The sequence below is a fragment of the Cimex lectularius genome, unplaced genomic scaffold (assembly GCF_000648675.2).
Source record: "Cimex lectularius strain Harlan isolate CLEC.00 unplaced genomic scaffold, Clec_2.1 scaffold1, whole genome shotgun sequence".
In the NCBI taxonomy this organism is placed as follows: Eukaryota; Metazoa; Arthropoda; class Insecta; order Hemiptera; family Cimicidae; genus Cimex; species Cimex lectularius.
The window spans coordinates 2,239,422-2,263,162 of NW_019392813.1; the positions used below are offsets into that span (position 1 = coordinate 2,239,422).

A 23,741-nucleotide genomic window follows, 5' to 3' on the forward strand; every position below is an offset into this window, starting at 1 on the left:
CAAATAATCATAAATTTTATCTAAATGTATTATTTATTCCCTGGTTTTGCTTATTATAAGCAAATGATGAATGAATAAGATTTTTTGTGGGGGGAGAGGGGTCAAAATTCCAGGGGTGAACAGTGGGAATCGAACCCACGCTCTACGAATTGAGAGTGTGACAAGCTGACCACAAGGCTGCTCATTTATCATAAATTCTATCTAAATTTTTTAGCTAAATTTATTATTTTTACCCTCATTTTGCTATTATACGTTTATCCTCAATGAATATATTTTTTGTTTTTGATGAAGGGAAATCTTAAAAATTTGAGAGGCGACGGTGGGAATCTACCCACGTCTTACGAATCTGGCAAGCCAACAAATCGGCTACTCATTTATAATAAATTCTATCCGAATTTTTCAGATATGTTTGTTATTTATATCCGGATTTTGCTATTATATATAAGTATAGTATTATGATCACTGACCTTAAAGTCGATGTAACCATTTTTGTCCATGTCGAATGTCCTGAAGACATGGTCGCAAAATTCTTCCGCGTTACCGCTCGGGAAGAACATCTTGTACATATCTACGAACTTGGCGGGTGTCAGCCTTCCGTTTGGACAGTCTTGCTGTAAAAGTGAAAATAAACATAACATTAAATATTGTCAAGTACGATACATTCAAATCAGGAAAGAATGTGTTAAATGGTTAAACACAACTTGGTAGAGAAAACAAAAAAGATCGATTAAACAATACTGAATTCCTTGCTTAAAAAAATAACGAATCTAGAAAACCAACCACTTCCCAAACATTCCACCATAGACGAATTTCTGAAGGATCGTACATTTTGTTAAGAAGAAAAAATAGAAAATAGAAAAGCTGCAATAAAGTTGTGCTGTTTCTTCGTTTTTAAAGCCAAAGTTAAACAAAAATAGTATGTTCTAAGGAACTATGAAGTTCTTTGGCGAAAACAAGTCTTAGGGCCAATACCGGCTGAGAATCATAGGCCGGGAAAAGTTTTCGGCTAAGTTGATCACAATCGATACGGCTTTCCTTTATAAAGTTCATTGACATCGACATGTAAGAAGTAAACAACTTTAAACAACGGATTAATCAATCATTAATAAACTTAAAAATATGAAACAAAAATGACTAACATCAGCGCTCACAATGATTTCTTTCGGGGAAAAAACTGATTAAAGTCAGTTCTTTCTTTTTAAGCGGTTTTTCTTACTTTGAAATGTTGGTAATGGCAAGAGAAAATCATTAGTTTCTGAAAGTTGAGTAAACCCATTAGATGTATGGACTAACCATAACCATTAAGTTTGGCATGGTACATATTTATGTATTTCAACGAGAAGCAAACTTTTCGAGAATAGTTCCAAATGTCAAACGACTAAGTTTTATTACACGAATTGAATGAGCATAAATTATTCTTTTTTTTAATAAGTATTGCTTTCAACAGGTTATGATTCGTTGTGATAAACATGTAAACACTTTGATTCCATGAATTTTCACCCCATCTATGAATAATTTGGGTTCGAATCGATATTCCTTTTGAGAAAATTTGAACAAAACGACCTAAAGAGAAAAAAAAGTTTTCCCAACAAGTTTATTATTCTACAGTGCCATGAGAAGAATAGTGCCTTGTCTTTGCCCCTAAGAACATCCATCTTAAACCGTCTGACAGTCACTTAACAACCCACTTCTCCAAACGTATCTTCCACCTCGTTTGCCCCAGTCATTTGACTTCGTCGACGGAAAACGTTTCGGCGCGATGGAAGAACTTTTTCACTGAAGAATAAAAGAAAATTGAGCATATCGAAGTGCATAATTTTATCCGCCTACATATTAGTACGACTAGCTCTAGAATCATCGTAAATATTTTATATTTTCTGTAAAAGGCTTTTATTATTTTTATTGTGTTCCAATCGCACAAGAGCGCAACAAGCAACTTTGCCGTTTTTATAAATTTTGTACTACGACATTATAAAAGTGGAGCTCCACTATTCACTTTTCTTACTAGACAGGAAATCGCGAACCCATTGGCGCTTAAGGGGTCTTAACAGGATTATCTGGAAGGGTTTGGGATGAAAGGTGATGGACTAGGGGGTTTGGATGAGGGTCTAGGGTTTGATGGGACTTTAGGTTGGACACGAAGAAGCTCGGACCATGGTTAAAACGATGTTGGACTTAAGTAACTGGATTCTTTGCAGTAACGATGGGCATAAGAAGGAGTTTCGTTCTGTTTTTTCCCCCGAGGGTTCGCAACAGCAGAGGTCATATAAACCCTCAGAGTGCCGGTGTTTTTGAAAAAAAAAAGCCCATTTGTGTTGGTATGTGGGGTTCGAATGCAGGCCGTTGGATGACCTTTACCTTACAGTGATGAGCGCCGTGTCAACGCCTAAACCGTTGCGGCCCCCCCCCCCAGCTTCGTTCTGTTATCAAGCAGTTAGTTCAATTCTATTATTTTAAGACTAGCTTGGGAGTTTCAAGTAAGTCTCTCTTCGGAGTAAAGCACCAAAGAGAGGAAGACATTGGTTGCTGGAGGAGAGGTTGGTTACTGGGATGTGATTTCGCTGAGTTTGATCCTTCATTTCTTGAACTTTCTTGGAGGTTTCTGAAAGCTACTGGTCCCGCTTAAATGACGGCGGTATCGTCTGCAAGAGTGTATCGGGATTTATAGTAATGCCTGCAGTGTATATTGAAAAGGGAATAGGACCAAGGATGCTACCTTGCGGAACACTCTCTTCGGCAAAGTTGATGGGGAAAGAAAATACGTCTTTGAGGTTCCGAACAGACCCGAGTAACACATTCGATCTAAGATTTCCTTAACATGTGATAAAGCAACCAAGCAGCATTGATAAATGTACTAATAAAGTAAAACTTAAAAATTTACAATAATTAGAAAACGTACACAACCGTCCATAAAGTTAATGTTGCGAAATTAAAATTAAAAATTCTTATAAACTTAGATTTAATATCAGTGTAGAAGTTCGACCTTGCACGATATTGCCCATAAAAATCCAAATGGGTTAACTGGAATAACTAGGAAAGATATAAAATAAAAACGAGGGGTAAAATAAAAGAGAAGGGCAAATTTAATTTTGCTATCAAAGGACGTTATGAAAGTGTAATAAAAGGCGAATTATCTCATAAAACTATTCGCGATTGTCAAATTAAGTTAGATCCTTATAAAAAATATAGTGTCGCCTGCTAGAAAAAGTTTCTGTAATTTAAAAATATAAAAGTTATTTAGATCAATTGAACAAAACATTATCCAGAGGATATCCGTAGAAAAGTAAAAATACTTTCCCCCACAACAATCCTGGCCGGGATTACGATTAAGTGGAAACAATTTCAAATTAGAACAGGAAAAAAGGTGTTTACGCAAAATTTCCAAAGAAGAAAAATAATATAATGAAGTCTGGATTTTTTTAAAAATTCACAATTGTAATAAAATTACAATAAACAACCATCATAACCGACTGGTGGCTTCCAATAGTGTTGCTGCTCAAGTTGTACACTACATGAAGACGCTTGGCCAATTTGAGTCTTCAGTAAAATAATATCGAAGAGGGGAGAAGTTGGGCTACAAGGGGTGGAAAGAGTCGAGTGAAATTTAAGGTATTTGGTTCTTGACATGTCAGGACGAAAAGAATGTTGAGATCGGTATGATTGTGTATGTAGAAAGAGGAGCATAGACTATTTTTCGTTGGATCTTGGATTATTGGGTCTGGATTTTACAGATATTGGGGTAGAACACCAAAGTTCTAGTTAGACCGTATTAGCTTTATCACTTTATTATACTGTAATAATAAATACAATCAAACACCTAGTCTGACGAGTGGTATTGTCGTTTCAGTCTCGTGTGGGTGTTATTATCAGATCGATTGCTGTACAATCAGCAAATGTAAATTTAACTGTTGGAGATGTAGGGATGTACAGGATAGGACCTCGGTCACTAGCTTGGGGGATACCCACGAGAACTGGGTTGGTGCTGCAGAGAGTGCATGGCCTTCGTAAAAGTGAAAGGAAAGATAGGATTTGAGGATAAGATATGTTTGGGAAGCAAGCATGAGCAGTCGTGGGAAGGCCCGTAAACAAGACCGTCTGCCGTACCGACCTCCACGTAAAAAAACGACGGTGTTTACGGTCCGACCGTCGGCCCGTACGTAAATACGACCGTGGCCGTCCTTTCATCCGCATACGAGGAGACTTCAACGTTGACTTCCCCAGACGGGGAAAATATGGATTTTGGGTTTAATGACATTTTGACATTATTAAAAGAAACCCGTGTTTTATCATGAAAACCGCGGAACGTGCTATGAAGATAAAGTTTAAAGATGTGTGAGCTGGGCTGATTTCACGAGGGCTGTCGTGTAATCTCGAAAATATGGGAATATGCTGCAGGCGACACAACACCGACGGTGCCAGACCGTTGATGTACCAACAAGGCTACAAAATGGGCATGGAAATGGGTGTAGCCGAGTCTAGATACACTCCGGATCCAAACCGACCAGGCCAGCTGAAAAGGCAAGGCGTCGATATTATTAGGACGCCATCGGAATACAGAGATAGACAAGTTCAAAGCCAGACCATGGCTAGACATAAGATAGTCGTCGCGGTTTACAACTACCAAAGCGTCTGACGTCAGCTTTGTCAAGGGCGACAGGATGGAAGTTCTAGATGACAGTGAGTCAGACTGGTGGAAAGTAAGGCACTTAAGGACTGGCGATGAAGGACTTATCCCTTGGAATTTTGTAGCTCAAGAAAAGTCTGTCGAGAGTGAAGACTGGTATTTTGGTAAAGTATCGAGAAAAGAGGCCGAGAAATTTTTGATGGCTGAGGAAGAGCCAAGGGGAACGTTTTTAGTAGGGACTATGTACACAACCCGAGTGGATATTCGCCTTCTGTCAAAGACTGGGAGCAGACACGAGGCTATCACGTCAAACACTAAAAGTAAAACCGTCGGGTGACGAAGGCTATTTTATAGCAGAAAACAAAATATATTTACAAAACATATATATAAGGCAAACCCAAAATTGGGTTGGGATGGGGAGTTGATGTCCGAGTGGATCGAGGTCACGATAGCTCAGGTGGTAGAGCAGCGGCGNAGTTTCGAGCAACCGTTATCGAGTCTGGAACACACCTGATCTCTTTTTTCCAGTTCAACTCCAACATCTCCCCCCCTTCGACCTTCCCCCACTCACTTTCAAAAAGTGACTGAAAGTGTCATCCCCAAAATGTGAGGGTGACAATAGCAGTCTATTAAGATTGCTATTGTCTATTAAGATTAAGGTATACTTTATGAAATGCTTGCGCGACGTCAAGCAATATTCCAGCTCAAGGGACTGCTGAGCTCGAAACCGAGCTGGAATCCGGGAAATGTTTGATTTTATTCACGAAGAAGGAGTGCCGCTAGAGCTGGTTTTGACCTACGTCCGCTAAGTTTACGACGACGATGGCCTTCTATCTAACCCACCGAATTAACTTTAACCCCCCCCATTAAATAAAAAGAGAGTTCCAGCACTGTTTGGTTTCTCTCCCCACTGCTTCCTGGTCTGACAGGTCTGTCAGGCTTTTTATAATTAAACTATTTGATCAATGTACATTATGTACAGATAGCAATAAATCAAATAAAAAAAGAAAAAAGGTAGTTATTAAAAAACAACGTAAAATAAACTCATATTGTCAGATATTCCATGAAAAATTATCTTATCAGTGAACAAGTATTCCAATTAATACAAAAATATACTGAACGATTAAGAATTATTTTGTGAACGTTTCTTTTTTTACGTGCAGGATTTTGATTATGAAAATTCACATTTCCTCTTCCTGAAGTCCTGGTACCTACCCTGGTAGCAGATTGCTTCTTAAGAGAATGGGTATCCTCTCACTTCTTGAAGGTGGGATAATAGGTCATCTCAAAAAACCACAACCAGTTTTTATCCACAACGTTTCGGATTTATTTTAATCCTTCCTCAGGTGAGTTAACGCAATGGTTAAAAAAATGGTCGTCAGTCATTAATATTTTATAACAATTTATTTTAAAAAAAGAGCCAGTGTGGTCCTTATTCAGACTAGAAAATAAATCCGAAACGTTGTGGATAAAAACTGGTTGTGGTTTTTTGAGATGACCTATTATCCCACCTTCAAGAAGGAAGAATCATAAGATTAACTGTTGAGGTCAAAATATAAGAAAACATCGTTATCCTCTCACTCTCTTAGACAGGGCGGGCCCCGGAATCTCTCAGGGTAGCGTCCTCGGTCCACTACTGTACTCAGTACTGCGACATCCCTTCCCGTCATCGGAAGTTTTAACTTAATTGATGACCGCCATTCTATCATCTAACTCCGACCAGCTCATAACTCACCAATACATGTACGTAACTTGGGCTGCATTTAGACAAACGGCCGACCTGGAATCTCCAAACACGATTTAAAGGGATTGAAATGAACCGACTTACCGATTACTTAACAGACTTTTAGAAAACAAATCTAAACTCTTCCTCGTCGAGAAAATACTCACTTAAAAATCAAACCGAAACTCATAGAACCATTAAAACATAGCAGTATGAGGTTCAACCAAACCTTCCAACCTCCGCAGAATCAAGACTACAATCACGAATCCTTAGATCTATAGTTAACTATCCATAATGACCTAAATGTCGTGGAAATGAGGAGGAAGAAACAGCTATTCATATTATTTTCGAATGGGAAGAAACTGCGCAATGGAGATATAATCTGGGATAGAAAGAAAACCCAGGAAAAGGAATTGTAGCAACGACAGTCAATGAATGACCTATTACTCCTTAAAAGAAGGATCAAATCGACAGAATGAACTAAGGAACTAGGAAATTACAATAAGCCGGTTGGCCGCAGTGCTTGGGGAAACCCACTTCCTAGTCTCTTTCATCATCAGAATTTTTTTACATCATTGATAATTCAATAGTTTTCGTGGTTCGTTTGATCAAATAATATCTTTCAATTAATTAATCTGTGTTAAAGGTATTGGTTCAGATAAAAACGTCAGTGTCACGAGCGGGATTCGAACCCAAGCTAAATACGCTGCTGTTCACCATTTAAGCTACCGTGTCTTCGATCCATTCGGACACTAACTTCTCATCTCAACCTCACCTTATGTTACCGCATAAAAAATTGAAACGCACCTGTTAAACGGTTTGCAGATTTTGGTCCCTTTTAATCTTTAAAAAAAAATTCCTACTCGCAGTAAGTTGTTTTTCAACGATCCGGATTTCGAGCTTTTAGGTCATCATCAGGTTGAAATAGTTCTTCAACCACGTCACTCGACATGAATTGCAAAAGTTAACTCGCCGATACCCCCACCAACGCGACCTTCCAATGAGAAGCTGGTTTTTAATGCCGCTCGATTTTGAACGTGCGAAAAGCGGGAATCATACCACAAGTAAATATTATATTATTAAATACTGTAAGAAAATAATTATAAATTAGTGATTAAAGATAAAAGATAAAAAATAAATTAGAATAACACCTTAATAATAGATTAGTAAATTATGATAAAATTAATAACAATTACATTAATTAATCTAATTATTTGGACGTTTAGTATTATTTATGTACATATTTAAAATGGGAGGTAGAGCAAAATCTGTTATATTATTAATGCAATTATATTCATGTTCAATTTTACATTTTTTAATTTCAAATATCTCAAACCAATCTAGTTCCCTCCCTTTGTTGAGACTATGTAACACTGTTGTATTTAAATTTGAATTGAAATTATGTTTTGCTTGTTTTAGATGGTCGCCACAAATTCCGAAAATTTGTTCGATTTAAGCAAGTGCTTGCAACACTTTTCGAGTACCCTTAACTTAATCTGCTTTAACTTAACTGTCCCTGTAGCAAATAACAAAACAACGAATGAAAAGAGAGAAATTAAAAAAATCCCGCTTGTGACACTGACTTTTTATCTCAACCTTAATTACAGATTAATTAATCATAGATAATTTTAATGTGCTATATCTATTTAATTAGGCCTAATTTATTTATAACTGGAGTGTTATCGCAAAAGCGTCGGCAGGGATTGTTTTCGAAATTGTTTCATGTTTTAGGAACATTAAGTTGTGCTACACCATACGTTTATATTCCTACATAATTTAGTGAGAATCAATATATTTCCCAGTATGGAAACCTAGCTATATTTAGCGGACTTAATGTTTGGTGAGATTTGTTATAAAAAGGAGAAAAAAAAATGTATATAGTATAATTTTTGACACTGTTTAGTGACAATTATATCGAACAGTATTAAATTATTTACATACTTGTTTCCTGTCATCTTCCAAATTAGTTTTATCATTAAAATCAATTATTTTATTTAGTATAGATATGAAGCGGGTTTACGAAACAAACAAATATATATTTATAGTGATAATAGGGACAATGAAAGGCTTAAACGCTTTTATACCATAATACATCAGATAATTATCAAGGCGGAGCCATGTATTAATTTCCTCCGAGAGATGCAAGGGATAGACCCCGAGATTAAACGGCCTTTATTGCTATCGCACGAAATTCGGATCATATGGAGGGCCATGATTGCCTAATTTCTACGACACTTAACTGTTAAGTAGTAACACAAAATGGGCATTATTAAAAAATTACGTAATACTTGCCAATAGTGAACGATCAAAGATTGATATTCGTAAAAAATCAATCGTTGTCTTGAGAGAAAAAAATGATTTCTTTGATACAAGAATACCACATACGTCTCTCGACACGACACGCAAGAATGGCACAATTACACAGAAGACCAACACTTTGAGCCCTGAAGATGATCTCAATAAAGATCGAAACGTTGGCACGATAAAGAAAATGTTTTTCTGAAACCTACATCACACCTGGCTGCATCTCACGATTTCTAAATAAATAAAGTTTTGTTATTTGTTACAGGGGCAGTTAAGCTAAAGCAGATTAGTGTAGATTAAGTTAAGGGCACCCGGAAAAGTGTTGCAAGCACTTGCTTAAATCGAACAAATTTTCGGAATTTAAGGACCATCTAAAAGAAGCCAAACATAATTTCAATTCAAATTTAAATACAACAGTTTTACATAGTCTCAACAAAGGGAGGGAACTAGATTGGTTTGAGAAATTTGATATGAAAAATGTAAAATTGAGCAAGGAGATAATTAATAGATTAATAATATAATTGATTTTGATCTACCTCCCATTTTAAATATGTACATAAATAATATTAAACGTCCCAATAATTAAATTAATTAATGTAATTGTTATTAATTTTTATAATAATTTACTAATCTATTATTAAGGTATTATTCTAATTTAATTTTTATCTTTAATCACTAATTTATAATTAATTTCTTACAGTATTTAATAATATAATATTTACTTGTGGTATGATTCCCGCTTTGCGCATGTTCAAAATCGAGCGGCATTAAAAACCAGCTTCTCATTGGAAGGTCGCGTTGGTGGGGGTATCGGCGGGTTAACTTTTGCAATTCATGTCGAGTGACGTGGTTGAAGAACTCTTTCAACCTGATGATGAGCTAAAAGTTAGAAATCCGGAACAACTTACTGTGAGTAGGAATTTCTTTTTAAAAAGGATTAAAAGGGACCAAAATCTGCAAACCGTTTAAAAGGTGCGTTTCAATTTTTTATGCGGTAACATAAATCCGGCCTTTAAATACTTCTATGAGAGCTTTTCCGGAAATGACAATTTCATTTGGACAAATAAACTCTTAAATATTAGAAAAACCTGTTCTAAAGTTTTCTTGCTGTAGATTCTTTTCAGACGAAAAGTTTCAATAATGCTCGTGTTAAACTTGACGGTAATAATAGAGAAACCAAAAATGTGTACCAAATTTCATCGAAGATGGTTCAGTAGTTATTTAGAAAATGTCCATTTTAGGTTACCCCTTCCATACCCCTCCAACCTTGTAAATACTACCCGCAACACTTTTTCCGGGTCCTCTTAAATTAGTTGTAAAAAAATGTGACTTACATAAATGAAGGGAGTCATTCCTTGGCTCCATATAGGGAACGAGTATGAATGCCCATGATATAAGAATTGTGCTCAAGCACAGCAGCGAATCTTTGTCTCCCGTGTTGACTGCAGGTAATTGTATCTTCTAAATTTGTTGATAGATGCTTTAGACGTTTAGTTAGAATGTATTTATATGCGTGAATGTGTGTAGCACGAGAGTGGCAGGATATCAAGTACTCATCGACCCTCAAGTATGGTCTATACGCGTGATAAGGGGAAATGGAAGAATATCTAGAATTTAATCACTCTACTTGAGTGAAAAATATGTAAATAAGAGGTAAGGTATTTAAAAATGAGTGATAGAGTGAGTTGTTTAAGTTAAAACTGCGTGCGTTGGGGTGGAAGTGACCTCGTCGATACCCATTGAGCCTAAGTTCGACTATGGTGCGGGTAAGTTCAATATCTGTCCCGGACCACCAAAACACAAATAGGTAGGTCGGTTCTGCACGTATATGTGCATAAATGGGCAGAATATAAATGCATAAATAAAAGAAAAAAATGCGTTTTCCACAAGATCCACAGTTTATAAATTGTTTAAGCTGAGAGCATGAAGTGTGTAGAAACAAGTAAGAAGTCCTTCCTTGCGCTGAAAGTTCAGTGAATTGGATTAACTGAATATGGAATTTGAGGACGCTTTGTGCTTAACCCGTGTTGCCACAGGGGGATATTTTCATGACGTTGAGTGTATTTTGATTAAAAGTGATCCTTAAGCCAAAACCCCGGGTTGATCGTTTCCCATTTTCCACAACGAAGGGAGGAGAGGATTGGGCTGTTTACCTGTGAATTTTTTACCAGGATTAAAAAAACCCTAGTTCTCGCGTTTTAGTCCACGATGCCGCCGCCTTCTTTTAATCATGTTTTTTAATGCATTTTTAACGTCAGAGGGCCGCGGATCAAGTCAGATGCCTCGTCCGAACTGACCTTTGAAAAATTAAGTACATTTCTTTAAAGCTCATCAGGAAATCTTACTTAAACGTTAGACAAGAACGTTCGTTACAGTTTATTTTCTAAGGGTTTCAATAAAAAAAAATCGAACGAATCACATAAGGTTTGTTACAAGTGAACACAAGAGAAAAAAATTTTTTTTTGCACATCGGTGACCAGACTCGGGCAGAGGCGAGGGTGCCCTCGGCAAGATTGAGCGAAGTCTGGAAGAGGCCGAAGACGCGCGGGCGGCATTTGGAAGGTAAAGGAAGCCCAGCCAGGGCTCAGCAGGGACGCTGGCGAGGAGTGTGGTCTGACGGGAGTGAACAAGGAGGCCTCGAGCTGAGACTGGTCGGTGTGGACGAGCGAGGCGAAAAAGTAAAACGTGACAGTGTATTATTTTATTATTTTTGGGACTTTTCTCATCGTCGTGGAGTGGAGGGTTCGCGTTTGCGAGGGGAGAACCGTTCTGGAACGACGAGAAAAAGGACGTACACGAGGTTCGAGCTTTTAAGCTATAAGATTGGTTTCTGGACAGTTTTTTGTTTTAATTCTGAAGAGGCTTGTTTTATTTATTTATTTTTGTTTTGTTTTACATCTTATTCTTAATACAGAGGACATTGATATTTTATTTTCTTGTTGTTTTTTTAATTAATTTTTTAATATATTTTTTATTTGTTATTTTGTTATTTCTGTTTTCCTAAAGGAAGAAAATAAAATAAAAACAGTGTGGCGCTCGATTATTCGCCTTTTGGAGACGAAGCGGCCACGGGAAAATATCTCCACTGAGCCCCAGGTACCCGGCGACCGGGTGAATTGCCACGGTCCGGTGAGGAACCGTAACAGGTTTTTCAAAACTCTTCATTAATGCAATCAAATTTACAGCAGGATTAGTATTTTTGTGGGTTACGGCGAATTTTATGGACTAAAGGTGTGAAAAGTATTCACTGGAAAGTGAAATATGTCTAGCACAATCGAGATTTTGAAGAATTGGACATTTGGAACATCATTTGGTACAATAGTCCAATTTTGAAGAATTGACGTCTTTTCACGGAACATCTGTGCACAGAAATACTGTAAAAAAATAAAAATGAAATAAAAGTCTAATTTATTAACAGTTATAAAAAAAAAACTTTTTAAAAATTTACTAAACTAACAAAATTAGGGGGGCAATTTGCTGTAGCCTAAACCCGCAACACAGGCGAGCTTTGCATGTTGGTATTCCCAAGCGCCTTGAATTTCCCGTACATTCATCATTACGAGCAAATAGATAAAATATTTTTTTTCTTCAAAATTTAATCGATTTATGCCAATTTAATTAAAATCGAATAATCGTAATCGTAGTTGGGATTTTTTCTGCTTCGGATTTTCAAAAATTTTCAAAATCCAGGCTCGACCGACGCATAACAGGTGGGCGAGATTAACGATTACACCTGTTGTAAAATTATGTCGAGCGAGGATCGTTTGGTGGAATCAGTTGGGGCCGATGTATTATCAAAAGATCCGCCAATTCCCACGCGGCAGTCCTCTCTCAACCACCGAACGCGATCCAATTCGTCTGATAATTGTCTGAAAACGAGCAGAGTTTTCCTAAAAGTGATAACAGTTAATCCGTTGAATTATTTCTTAACAATTATTTTAATGATTTCAACCTGATGAAGAAAGAAAAAAAAGTGGGAAACGTCAGAAAAAACATTAATGGAATATAAAGGAGTAAACAGGAATGAATTTGAATGAGCCCTTTTTGTATTGTTGTGTAAAAAAAAGTGTTTATTTTACAATCAGGACAAGAATTGTACTGTCTGACAAAGAAGAGCGTGACCTTTTTAAAAGCGAGGGACCACTTCAAGTCCACCCTTGCTTAAGAGGGTGTCATCCAGCCACGCTCTACATCACAAACTGTCAACACGGATCAATGTTTTAAACGCCTCGGTTGTCGGAAGGCGGCATTTGACAAATTTCTTCCGATTTACGTCAAAAACACGTTCGTCTGTAAATATCAGCTCGTGAAAACGTTGCGGAGAGGAATCGCGTATCGATCCAGCTTTCGGATCCGACTACGGCATAATTGCCTCTAAAAACTGTTACGGAAACAAAGCTATAGTGTTTTTTCTTTTAGATTTGTAATCTTAACAACATATCGGAATTGCAAAAGGTGAAACAATGGCAAAAACTCCCCTTTAATCAAGTTTATTACCAACTACACACGATGGAAATCTCAGCTTAGGTTTTGTTAAAGCCACTATCTCTGATAAATTGCAATATTATTCATAATTTACTAGGAAAAAAGTTTGTATTTTTTCAATTATCAATCAGTGCAATATGCTATATAATTAGGTGTTAAATGAGTCAAACAAACCAAAAATCGTTTTACCTCTTTTAAACGTAAGAACAACACGTCGAAAGTAGTAATAATGCAGACCCAGTGTTGATAAGTGCCAATTAAGAGATCAAAAGGTTTTTGTTTGAGTTAAGCAGGTGCTAAAAGCGTATTAAACGTTTTGCCACACGGGTTTCTAAAGGTTATTTGTAGGTCGAAAGGTTACGAGGTCAAAATGCCGAAAATTAACAGGCCCTCTCCGTTTCCTTTTCCCCTTATCAACATTGTTTTTCTGTAATAATTTTTGTAATTATTATTAATATAATCATCCCATATTTCGAACTTGAGTAGCTTTTTAAAGTTTTTTGATCTAGTATAGAAGGTATGTAAGTTTTATGAGTTTTAATAGAATATATTTTGTAATTTTTTTTAAGGCTGTTTTTGACAAAATTTGGCTTTTATTCATCGACCACCTCAAATTGTTGACGTTATGTAATCAAACAGCCAATAAGAAAATATTTTACTAGAGTTAAAAACCTATCTTTTTTAAAATTATTTAGATTATCACTAGTTTTACTTTTTTTAATAGCTGATACGAAAAGTTGATGTCACGAGGGGGTCTATAACTCCCCCAGCCAATTGTCGGAGCGGATGTCCCGCAAAGCATCATCCTTGCTCCCACTCTTTATGTAGTATACCCAACACAATCCGATTCAGTACTCTTTCCTTACAGCAAACCCAGAAGCGGCCTTCAGAATTCCAGGACTATCCTGTTGGAAAGAATCGTTCAAAATGGAGAAGCTTAACAAAATCAAATCCCAGCGAATTCACCCTTTGCACCTCTTTCCCAACGCACCGAATCTGTTCATCACCCAGGAATGAAGTCCGCTATTTGGGACTTTTCATCTCCAAAAGACTTTAACAACAGATCGATGTTGAATATTAGAGTTCAACCAAGCGTTCCGATTCCAAAGAATCCAGTCCGAAATCATTCGAACCAATATCACAATTCAAATCCCATTTATCCTCGAAACCTCAACAGGTAGATACAATCGCTTCCACAATCCAGATGATCACCTTTATTCACAATAAATTATTATTCAAAGGGAAAATTTAGACAATATTGTATTTGTCTGCAGGATAATAAGTGAAGCTTTCTTGAACAGAAGGATCTTCAGTGAGGTCACAACTAAAGGGGTTGGTCTAGACAATGGACAAGTCTATTTCATCATATACAACTGATATGCTTTTCATTGGCATTTTATTGGCATCAATCAACAATGTTGGAGTATATACATTAATCGTGCAACCTGTCTTCTATCCAGATTGTGTAAGGAACTGCAATTGTATCGGAACGTTTGTACATTTTTAGTCTTTTAGTTTATCGAATCAATCATCCTTAGATTTGGAATGTGGTCAACTTGAATATCACTGAATTTAGTGATAAGGTAAAAACATATTTATCTAATCTTATAATTTAAGTCGTGGAGCGATCAAGAATGGTAGTTTAGAAAAACACCTTTTTCATTTTTTTGCCGACGTTTCGACCTTTATTCGAGTCATCTTCAGGGCATAAAGCGTAGTGCTATTCTTGTGGTTAGGGAAAGTGTGTTACACAATACTTTCACACATAACCTATACGACACCACACTTTATGCCCTGAAGATGACTCGAATAGAGGTCGAAACGGAGCAGAAACAACCGGTCACAAAAAAAAAGTGGTGGTGTTTTTCTAAACAACCTCATTGTTGTCCATTCGTCACGACTTCAACAAATTACTAAACAACAGGTCACTAAGTTTATAATTTCTAATCTCATATTTAAACACTTCTTCAGTATAATTCTAGGGTGAAGTTTTGCAGGAAGGAACGACTGATATATCCAGGCTATGCAAAATTTTATTCTAACTAGTTTGTTAATGTGAGAGAAAAAAAGTTAAATTTAATCGAGAAAATGAAATGAAAAGATTGAAAATAAAATATTATTTATTGATAAATCATATTATAGATTTTAATATAAATGTTCATGTCTAGGAGTGATGATATTAGAGACAGAAATTGACCGACTGATATTGATCGATATTAAAAAATTGGAAATAAAAATAGTTTGATAAAATTGAAATGATATGGGTGACATTAATTCTTAAAAAAGCTTTTTATTGGGGGGGGGGATAAATTAGCATTTACGTAATCCTTGTCGTTAAAATCAAATTGGCAAAAATACTCAAAGGTTGATTTGATTCCCATGTAGGTTCTATTGATCGGAATAAAAATAGACTAAGGTCTTCTGAAAGCGCAGACGGGCAGACAATGGGAATTATTATTACTGTCCCTCCTCCCGACCCCGTTTTATGGTGAATATTGGAATTTTCGCGATTTCGGGATCTGAAAAACAAATAAATTAGGGATTTCTTCCACCAACTACCCTCCGCCCCAGTGTAGAATCTCTAAATGGGTTCTCTAAGTTCAGAACGGACCCTTATTTTTCCGCTCAAGTTGTAATTTCGATAATAAAGGATTTAGAAAAGTTTCCAAGTAAAAAGGGGGGATGGCGAGGCAGACTCTTAGAAGCCCGAGATTTATAACAGTGTAAAAACTTAGCCTGGGCCTTATCGAGGAACAAGGGTTGAAAAAGAACACCCAGATCCGTCAATGCACCTAACAACGAAGAAATCTGATTAAACTCGATACTACGTACCTTGAAACCTTTGTACCATTCTTTAATCGTTGCTTCATCGTATCGGGTATGCGATTTTAGAAAATCCATATCTTCTTTTGACAACTTGTCCTTGCTCCCAAAGCAACCCATTTCTGTAAAACAAAACACAATTATCAATTTGAATCCTGTAAACATAATAACAATTTTATGTAACTTTACGAAGATTTTATATGATTTTTCAGTTTTTTGCTAACGAATAGGCTATTGATTATTGAGGAAGAGTTCAATAAATGAAGTATGGTTATTGCACAATTTATTCCTGTCCGAAATTCAGTCCTTTGGGGGCTAAATGCCGATCCTGGTCAAAATGCGTGCAGATACAGAAAAAATTACAAATCAGTCGTACATTCTTTAAACAATGAACCGTCGTCAGTGTTAAAGTGGTATTGATAAAGAAAACCTCCAGACGTTTCAAAATGGTCTAAAATGGTAATAGAAATATTTAGTACAAATATGTGCATATATGGCATCAACACTGAATCTACGACCAGGACTGCACCCGGAATAAACGAGAGATCGAAATGAACGGTCTAGAAGGCTGAAAAGTCATTCAAGGCCACTTGGCACATCTTCAGGAAGGGAAAATGTAGATAAGTCTTGGGCAGAAAGGTTGATATGGATCAAAAGTTCGGATAAGAACTTTTGAAATCGTAAACGGATCGGTTCAGTGAAAAAGAAGAATATAGATTTCGTTGTCGTTAAGTGACGTGATTAGTAATTTTGCTGATTTGTCTGAGGTCATTTGTTTGGTGGAATTGGATGCGCTGGATATTGTACGACTTGGCTGACCTCAGTTTCACTGAAAATTTCCAATGTGGACGCAGTAATCTTTTGTATAGATTATTAGAGATCGTGAGGTGAGGTCTGGTGTGATGTAGGTTTTATCAAAAACATTTTCTTTATCTTGCCAACGTTTCGATCTTTATTGAGGTCATCTTCAACATCTGGGATTTATAAACATTGCTAAACATTAATTCACTACTTTCGTTGTCCGCTTGACCAATTAATACAAGACAATTAATTAAGGTTTTTTGTTGAGACGAAAAAAAGTTAATGGCACGAGAGGGATTCGAACCCACGACCTTCGGCTAGATACGCCGCTGCTCTACCAACTGAGCTATCGTGACCTCGATCCACTCGGACATCAACTCCCCATCTCAACCCCACCTTATCAGTTTTCCCCCCTTTTGCCATTTTTCAAATGTCGTGTAATCGGTTTGGATTCTAGACGACAATTGAAATGGCGACGGAGAGCTTTAGTGAAGTGCACTTCATTTTTAAATCATTAATTCACTACTTTCGTGGTCCGCTTGACCAAATACATGACAATTAATTAAGGTTTTTAGTTGAGGTGAAAAAAAGTTAATGGCACGAGAGGGATTCGAACTCACGACCTTCGGCTAGATACGCCGCTGCTCTTTTTTTCATCTCAACTAAAAACCTTAATTAATTGTCATGTATTTGGTCAAGCGGACCACGAAAGTAGTGAATTATTGCTAAACATTGTTTAGATTTTACAAATACATGTAGGACGTGAAAAAAATAATTTATAAAATGCCGGACAATTTAAACAATTGATTTTATAAATTACGTCAGATTTGTTTTTTGGAAAAAAGTGTGTGAATTGTTTTATAGTTTTTGAAAGCTATTTTAAAGTTATCCGAAGAGAGAAATGTGTTTAATTTATGTTATAGGCCGTGAATGTATAGCATGAAAATGTATGTTGGTTTGTCTGTAATGACAGATTTGATGTAGTATTATTAGCAATAATGGATGGCGTTAGTGTTGAGTTATTATTCAGTTGATTATGAGTTTAGAGTAGTGATTGCGATGGAGGATATGCTTGTTATCTTTATGTTCTTGTGGTGAAATGATTCATGGCTTAGGGTAATCGTTCTGTGAAGTAACCCTTTGGCCGTGTTTATTATTGTATGAAGAGGATGGTGTGATGAAAAGTTGAGGTAGCGATCTGTGTTTCTTGGTTTTTGAAACTAATCTGTGATTAATGTGCCGTCTGGTTGTTTTATTACGAGTGTATCTAAAAATGGTATTGTTTTGTTGTTTTCAATTTCGTGTGTAAATTGTAGGCGTGGGTGAAAGCTATTAAATGTATCTAATGTAGTTTGAACTTGATCTGTGGGAACTGCTGTCTTGTATAATTAGTTAGGTTTAGATATTCTGGTCTTAAAAGTCTTTGTATTGACCCAGCCTTTTGTTAAGTTGCTGCTCCTTAACTCTTAAGTATCTAACTTGAGTGGAAGTCTGTATCTCCTTGCTGTTGACGTACAGTAAACTATTTTTTTTTCAATGTAACTATATGCTAGGTACAGTTTTCCTTATTCATTTGGTTCTCTAATTTTTGAACCAGTTTTTTTAATAACATTCAGGTGAGGATATTGGAGGCTGATTAAATAGAATTGCGGTTTCACAGATGGCGTTGGGACGCACAAGAAAGTCTATAAATATGTATAAAGGATGGGGCTAAGAATGCTCCCTTGTGAGACGCCGTCTTGTATTCGTCATACCTGAGTAATTCGTCGCACTCAGAATCAGTGAGGTGATTTTTTTATTTATTTAGGGAAGTCGGTTTTGCTCAGCTTGTGAGCATAATCATGTTAAAAAAAATAATCCAAAACAGAGTGATGTTCCTTTCAAACTGAAAGTCAGTTAGGAAAACACCTTTATTAAATAAAAAAAAATCTACTGGAATAAAACCGTTTAAACTTCAACGATCCAAGATTAACTTGAAGTAAAAAGGAAGGACTAAGAATGCTCCCTTGTGAGACGCCGTCTTGTATTCGTCATATTTGAGTAATTCGTTGCACTCAGAATCAGTGAGGTGATTTTTTTATTTATTTAGGGAAGTCGCTGATGCTCAGCTTGTGAGCTTAATCATGTCAAAAAAAATCCAAAACGGAGTAATGTTCCTTCCAAACTGACAGTCAATCAGAAAAACGCCTTTATTAAATAAAAAAAATCTACTGGAATAAAACCGTTTGAATTTCAACGATCCAAGATTAAAAGGAAGGACTAAGAATGCTCCCTTGTGAGACGCCGTCTTTTATCCGTGACACCTGAGTGTTTGTTGCGCTCAGAAACAGTGGTTTAAGTATTTATGTTAACAACTCTGAAACCTCGTTGAATCCTGGAATGATGGGAACGGAAGCCGAATCGGTCTTTAGTGGATTTTGGACATCACAGATGAAGAGTGATGAGTCTGTAGGATTGAAGGTTTGTGACCTTTAGGGATGAGAAATACAGAATATTTCTATAATAGAAGAAGTTGAGTGGTACGAAGGATTTGTGTATTGTTTAAAATACCATGGTCTTATGAGGAAGGTTTCGAAGCATAGTTTAATTGGGTCATGTCTAGGGGGTGTTTTCTACTTGTAGATTTGTGTAAGTAGTACTTAGCTTCAGAAGGATGGAAAGGTTTGGGAGATGAGAAGGAAGTGGTATACCGGAGTTTTTTATGTGGTGCATCATTTATATCTGGATGAAAAATAATGAATTCTGTCATTTCTTTCAAGGCAGAATAAAAGGAAATTCTAAATTTTTAACTTTAATATTAATTAGCAAATAGAGTTCGTTATCACTAGTTGAATCTCGTTTTTGTTAACTTTCATACTCTTGCAGATCTTTTATATTACATTAAAGTTAGTGCATTTATCGATCTTTTTAATAATGCAGCCACGAGAGCATGCAGGTCGATAAAGCGTCTTGAAGGCTTTTTTCCCTGATTACTCGAGCACAAACAGACACATAAAATGCGATGTTTTTTATGTGAAGAGGGCTCTTTTTTCGATTAGAGAATCTCCAAGAAGGTGGTTGTCCCGCCATGATTCGCCTTTTTTCATCTTTCACTCGGAATGCCTTATCAAGTAGGAATTCCGTTCACACACACAATACTCTCGTCTTTCCGACAAATCAGTTTTATTATTACCATTTTCCTTCTCGATATTCTTTCACATAGTTCTTTTAAGTTCGGGGAGACTCTTTTATGCTTAACTTGTTATACATTTTCCAACATCACGTGGATTTTGTTTAAATATTCTAATTTTCATATCACATAGTTTTTTTTAAATCTTAAGATTTTATTATTCCAAAATTGTTATCATCCCTCCTTCAATTCGGTTGTGGAGTCTTAAGAAAGGCTCACCTTCAACGGTTTATTGCATTTTTATGGCCAACATTTTACTAGAAGCTCGTTACTATCATACCCCATATCTGTGGACTTCAAAAAGGTACAATTTGCCGTAAAGACGAGAATTATAAGCAATTGGAAAACTTATCGGTATTAAAATAGATAATTTTGAAAAAGGCAGATCAGGTTTTTTTATCAATTACCCTTTTATAATCTTAAATTAAACCTTTGGTAATGCATTAAAAAGAACTTATAACATTGTATGAAATATATGCACGCAAAGTAAAATTCCGGTATATTTGTGATTTGTTTTTTAAATGGTGATTCTTTCATACATTTTTGATAAGGATTTTTAACATGATTTATTAATATGTATGTACAGCGCTTTTTCCGTTGAATTAACCACTTTTCAAACTTATACAACATTTTTGTATTAAGATTTAAAACATTTAGGAGACGGTGTGAAACATGAGCTTACAAAGTAAAATTCTTGCGCATTTTTGAAGCTCTTTTTTAATATAAAATAATTGGGCTCTTAGACGACCATGGGAAAATTTATTACAATTAAAATGAAAAATGAAAAATAAAAGATTTTTCTTTTAACATGAGAAATGTGATAAATTATGGTTTTTAACAGCGCAATTATTTTATATTTAAAAAAATCTCAAATTAAAAGATAAAGAATTTGTTTTTATGTTTGATTTTCTGTTAGCACCAAATGAACCCTTTTTAATTGCAAATTAAACCTTTTTTTGACTTCAAATTTATGTATTTTAACATCAAATTTACTCTTTTTAACTTGACGTCCATTTTTTTATTTTAAGTATTAAAAACATTTAGGATAATGTTATTTAATATAAAAAACCTGGTCTTAGGAAAATTAATTACAATAAAAAAAGATTTTTCTTTTATTTAAGAAATTGTTGTTTTTAACAACCCAATATTTTACATTTAATAAAATCTCAAATTAACAGAATTTATTATATTTAATTTTCTATACTTTTTCATTTTAATTGTAAATTTCTCCAATTAATCCAAACCAAATTAATCCTTTTTACAGTAAATTGCACCTTTTCAACTTCAAATCCTTTTTTAAAGCAATCCTTTTTAAAAAACCTAAGAGAGGGTAAAAATATAAGCATGTAAAGAAAAATTTTTTATATTTCAGAAATTAGTATTATTTTATTAAAGAAAATGCAAATTAAAAGAAAAATTATTTGTTTTTATTATTGAATTTTTTATTTATTAAAAAAAAAATTGAATATAGTCTTCTAAGGGCCCAATTATTTAATATATACATTTTTTACAAATGCAGGAATTTCACTTTACGCCCTTACATTTCTGCAGTATCCTAGGGCTTGTTGAAAGGGTTAATTTTTAAAATTAAATAGTTTTAATTTGACGGGAAAAAACTGAATACTTGAGCGGTTAAAGTGAGAAACCAACCACAAAAAAGTATAGAAAATTAAATATAAAAACAAATTCTTCTCCTTTTAGCTTGAGGTGTTTTAAATATAAAATGATTCGGCTGTTAAAAAAGCAATTTCTCAAATTAAAAGAATTTTTTTATTTTTATATTTTATTTTATATTACTTTTCATTTTAAAGAGCTCAATTTTAGACATGATTAATTTGAAATAAAAAAATGCTAACTTGAAACTAAAAAATGTTAATTTGGAGTTAAAAAAGGGTTATTTGGTGCGAAAAATTATAGAAAATTAAACATAAAAACAAATTCTTTATCTTTTAATTTGAGATTTTTCAAATATAAAAATAATTGGGCTCTTAAAAATCACAATTTTCTCAAGTTAAAAGAAAAATCCTTTATTTTTCTATTTTGTTTTATATAATTGTTAAATTTAATTGTGATTATAATTCATATAGTCTTCTAAAAGCCCAATTAGTCTATTTAATTCGGCTGGTATATCATACCATCTCTTAAGTTTTTTAATGCTTTAGAGAAAGAGTTATTTTAAAGCTAAAAAGGCTCAATTTGAAATTGAAAAAGTTTATTTTTGTGCCAACAATTACAATTAAAATCATATAAAAACAAATTCTTTTTAATTTGAGATATTTAATATAAAACTTCGCGTTGGAACGTCATCTTGCATTGTCCAAGTATATTCAAACGCTTTTAGTTCCAGCAGATTTTTATTTATCCAGGGAAGTCGCTTTTCCTCAGCTTGTGAGCATCATCAGCCTATGTTAAAATAAAATAAAACCAAAACTGAGCAAGACGCCTTCCTTACATAAAAGAAAATCTAATGGAACTAAAACCGTGTGAATTTCTAAACGATCTAAGATTAACCTGAAGTTAAAATTTGTTGGACAAATTCTGTAGATACGTGAACAATATAAAAAATTTAAAGTTGGCGGTGATAACTTTATGTTATTTCAATTAGATAACAGTAGGATCTTTGTTTTGAACGAGACCATAAAATATCAAAAACCAAATGTATTGTGAGATTTTTTGAGAGTGTTACACTGATGAGGTAAGAAGGGCGACCAAAATTTATCATTTTAAGAGCGGGGAGGTCCATCAGTTTTCAAAACGCCATGGTTTTACAAAGAAAATAGTTTTATTTTAAAGTCTAATTTTACAACTGCAGCTTTTTATTTCCTTCACCGGCAATAAACTTAGAAGCTAGACTTTCCGCGATAAATCTAACTTATCGGAATTGTTATCCGGTATTTTCGACCGAATGGACCGATGGCGTGCATTTTAGCCAGGTCACGAAAACAGAAGCGGGGCGAATCGTCGTTTAAGTCGCCCCCGTTGTTAAACTTAAACCCTTCAGAAATCTTTAATAAAATCTAATTGGTTTTCCCTTATTGGGGGGAGGAACTTTTGAAGAAATGGAATGGGGCTGGCTAGAAGTCAGGCCCTCCAATAAAAAAATCTCCTTCCCAATACACTTATTTTCGATTTTGTTAAAAACCCGAGAAGAAAATAAATCGAAGCGCTCATATACTTCGTTAATTATATTACATTATAGTTCGTGGACCGATTGACCGAATAACTTTTTTCAATTACGTAAGGTATTGATTGAGATAAAAAAGTCAGTGCCACGAACGGGATTCGAACCCACGATCTTCGGCTAAATAGCCGCTGCTCTACCACTTAAGCTATCGTGATTTCGATCCACTCGGACACTAACTCAAATTCGAAAGGTGGGGTTGTCCGAGTGGATCGAAGTCACGATAGCTCAAGTGGTAGAGCAGCGGCGTATTTAGCCGAAGGTCGTGGGTTCGAATCCCGTTCGCGGCACTGACTTTTATATCTCAACCAATACCTTACGTAAAGATTAATTAATTGAAAAAAGGAAATTATAATATTGCTTACCCATTAATAACGAAAACGTGAACTCTTCTTTCTGACTAGAATTAATTTTAACCAAGTTTGGCGCGAATTTCGTGGGTACATTATTCAACCTGAGCTGAAGTTGTGGTTGTTATAAATTTATTCATATTAACCTCAATAATACTTTCTTTTTGAAGGAATAATATTTAATTTCGACGTTCAAGTTCCTCCGCGCTTACAATGGCGTCTCTTTTGTAAATGGAATCTTGATGACTTCTTTTGTCCCCAAAACGAATCTCCCTCCTCTG

At 35.3% G+C, this 23,741-nt stretch overlaps 2 protein-coding genes across 3 annotated transcripts in view; both read right to left on the minus strand.

The window, feature by feature from the left end:
- LOC106662103 (neurocalcin homolog) overlaps nt 1-23,741 on the minus strand; it is a 325,618-nt gene that overhangs the window by 60,561 nt on the left and 241,316 nt on the right. The gene's annotated exons all lie outside the window — the stretch shown is intronic.
- The window catches only part of LOC106662113 (neuronal calcium sensor 2), a 316,486-nt gene that overhangs the window by 52,005 nt on the left and 240,740 nt on the right, over nt 1-23,741 (minus strand). For both annotated transcript variants that reach the window (XM_014385924.2, XM_014385933.2), the window contains 2 exons: nt 15,969-16,081; nt 468-611 (listed from right to left, as the gene is read on the minus strand). In XM_014385924.2, coding sequence (XP_014241410.1) covers nt 468-611; nt 15,969-16,079 — 255 coding nt within the window. In that variant the 5' untranslated portion in view covers nt 16,080-16,081. The remainder of the gene's footprint in view (nt 1-467; nt 612-15,968; nt 16,082-23,741) is intronic.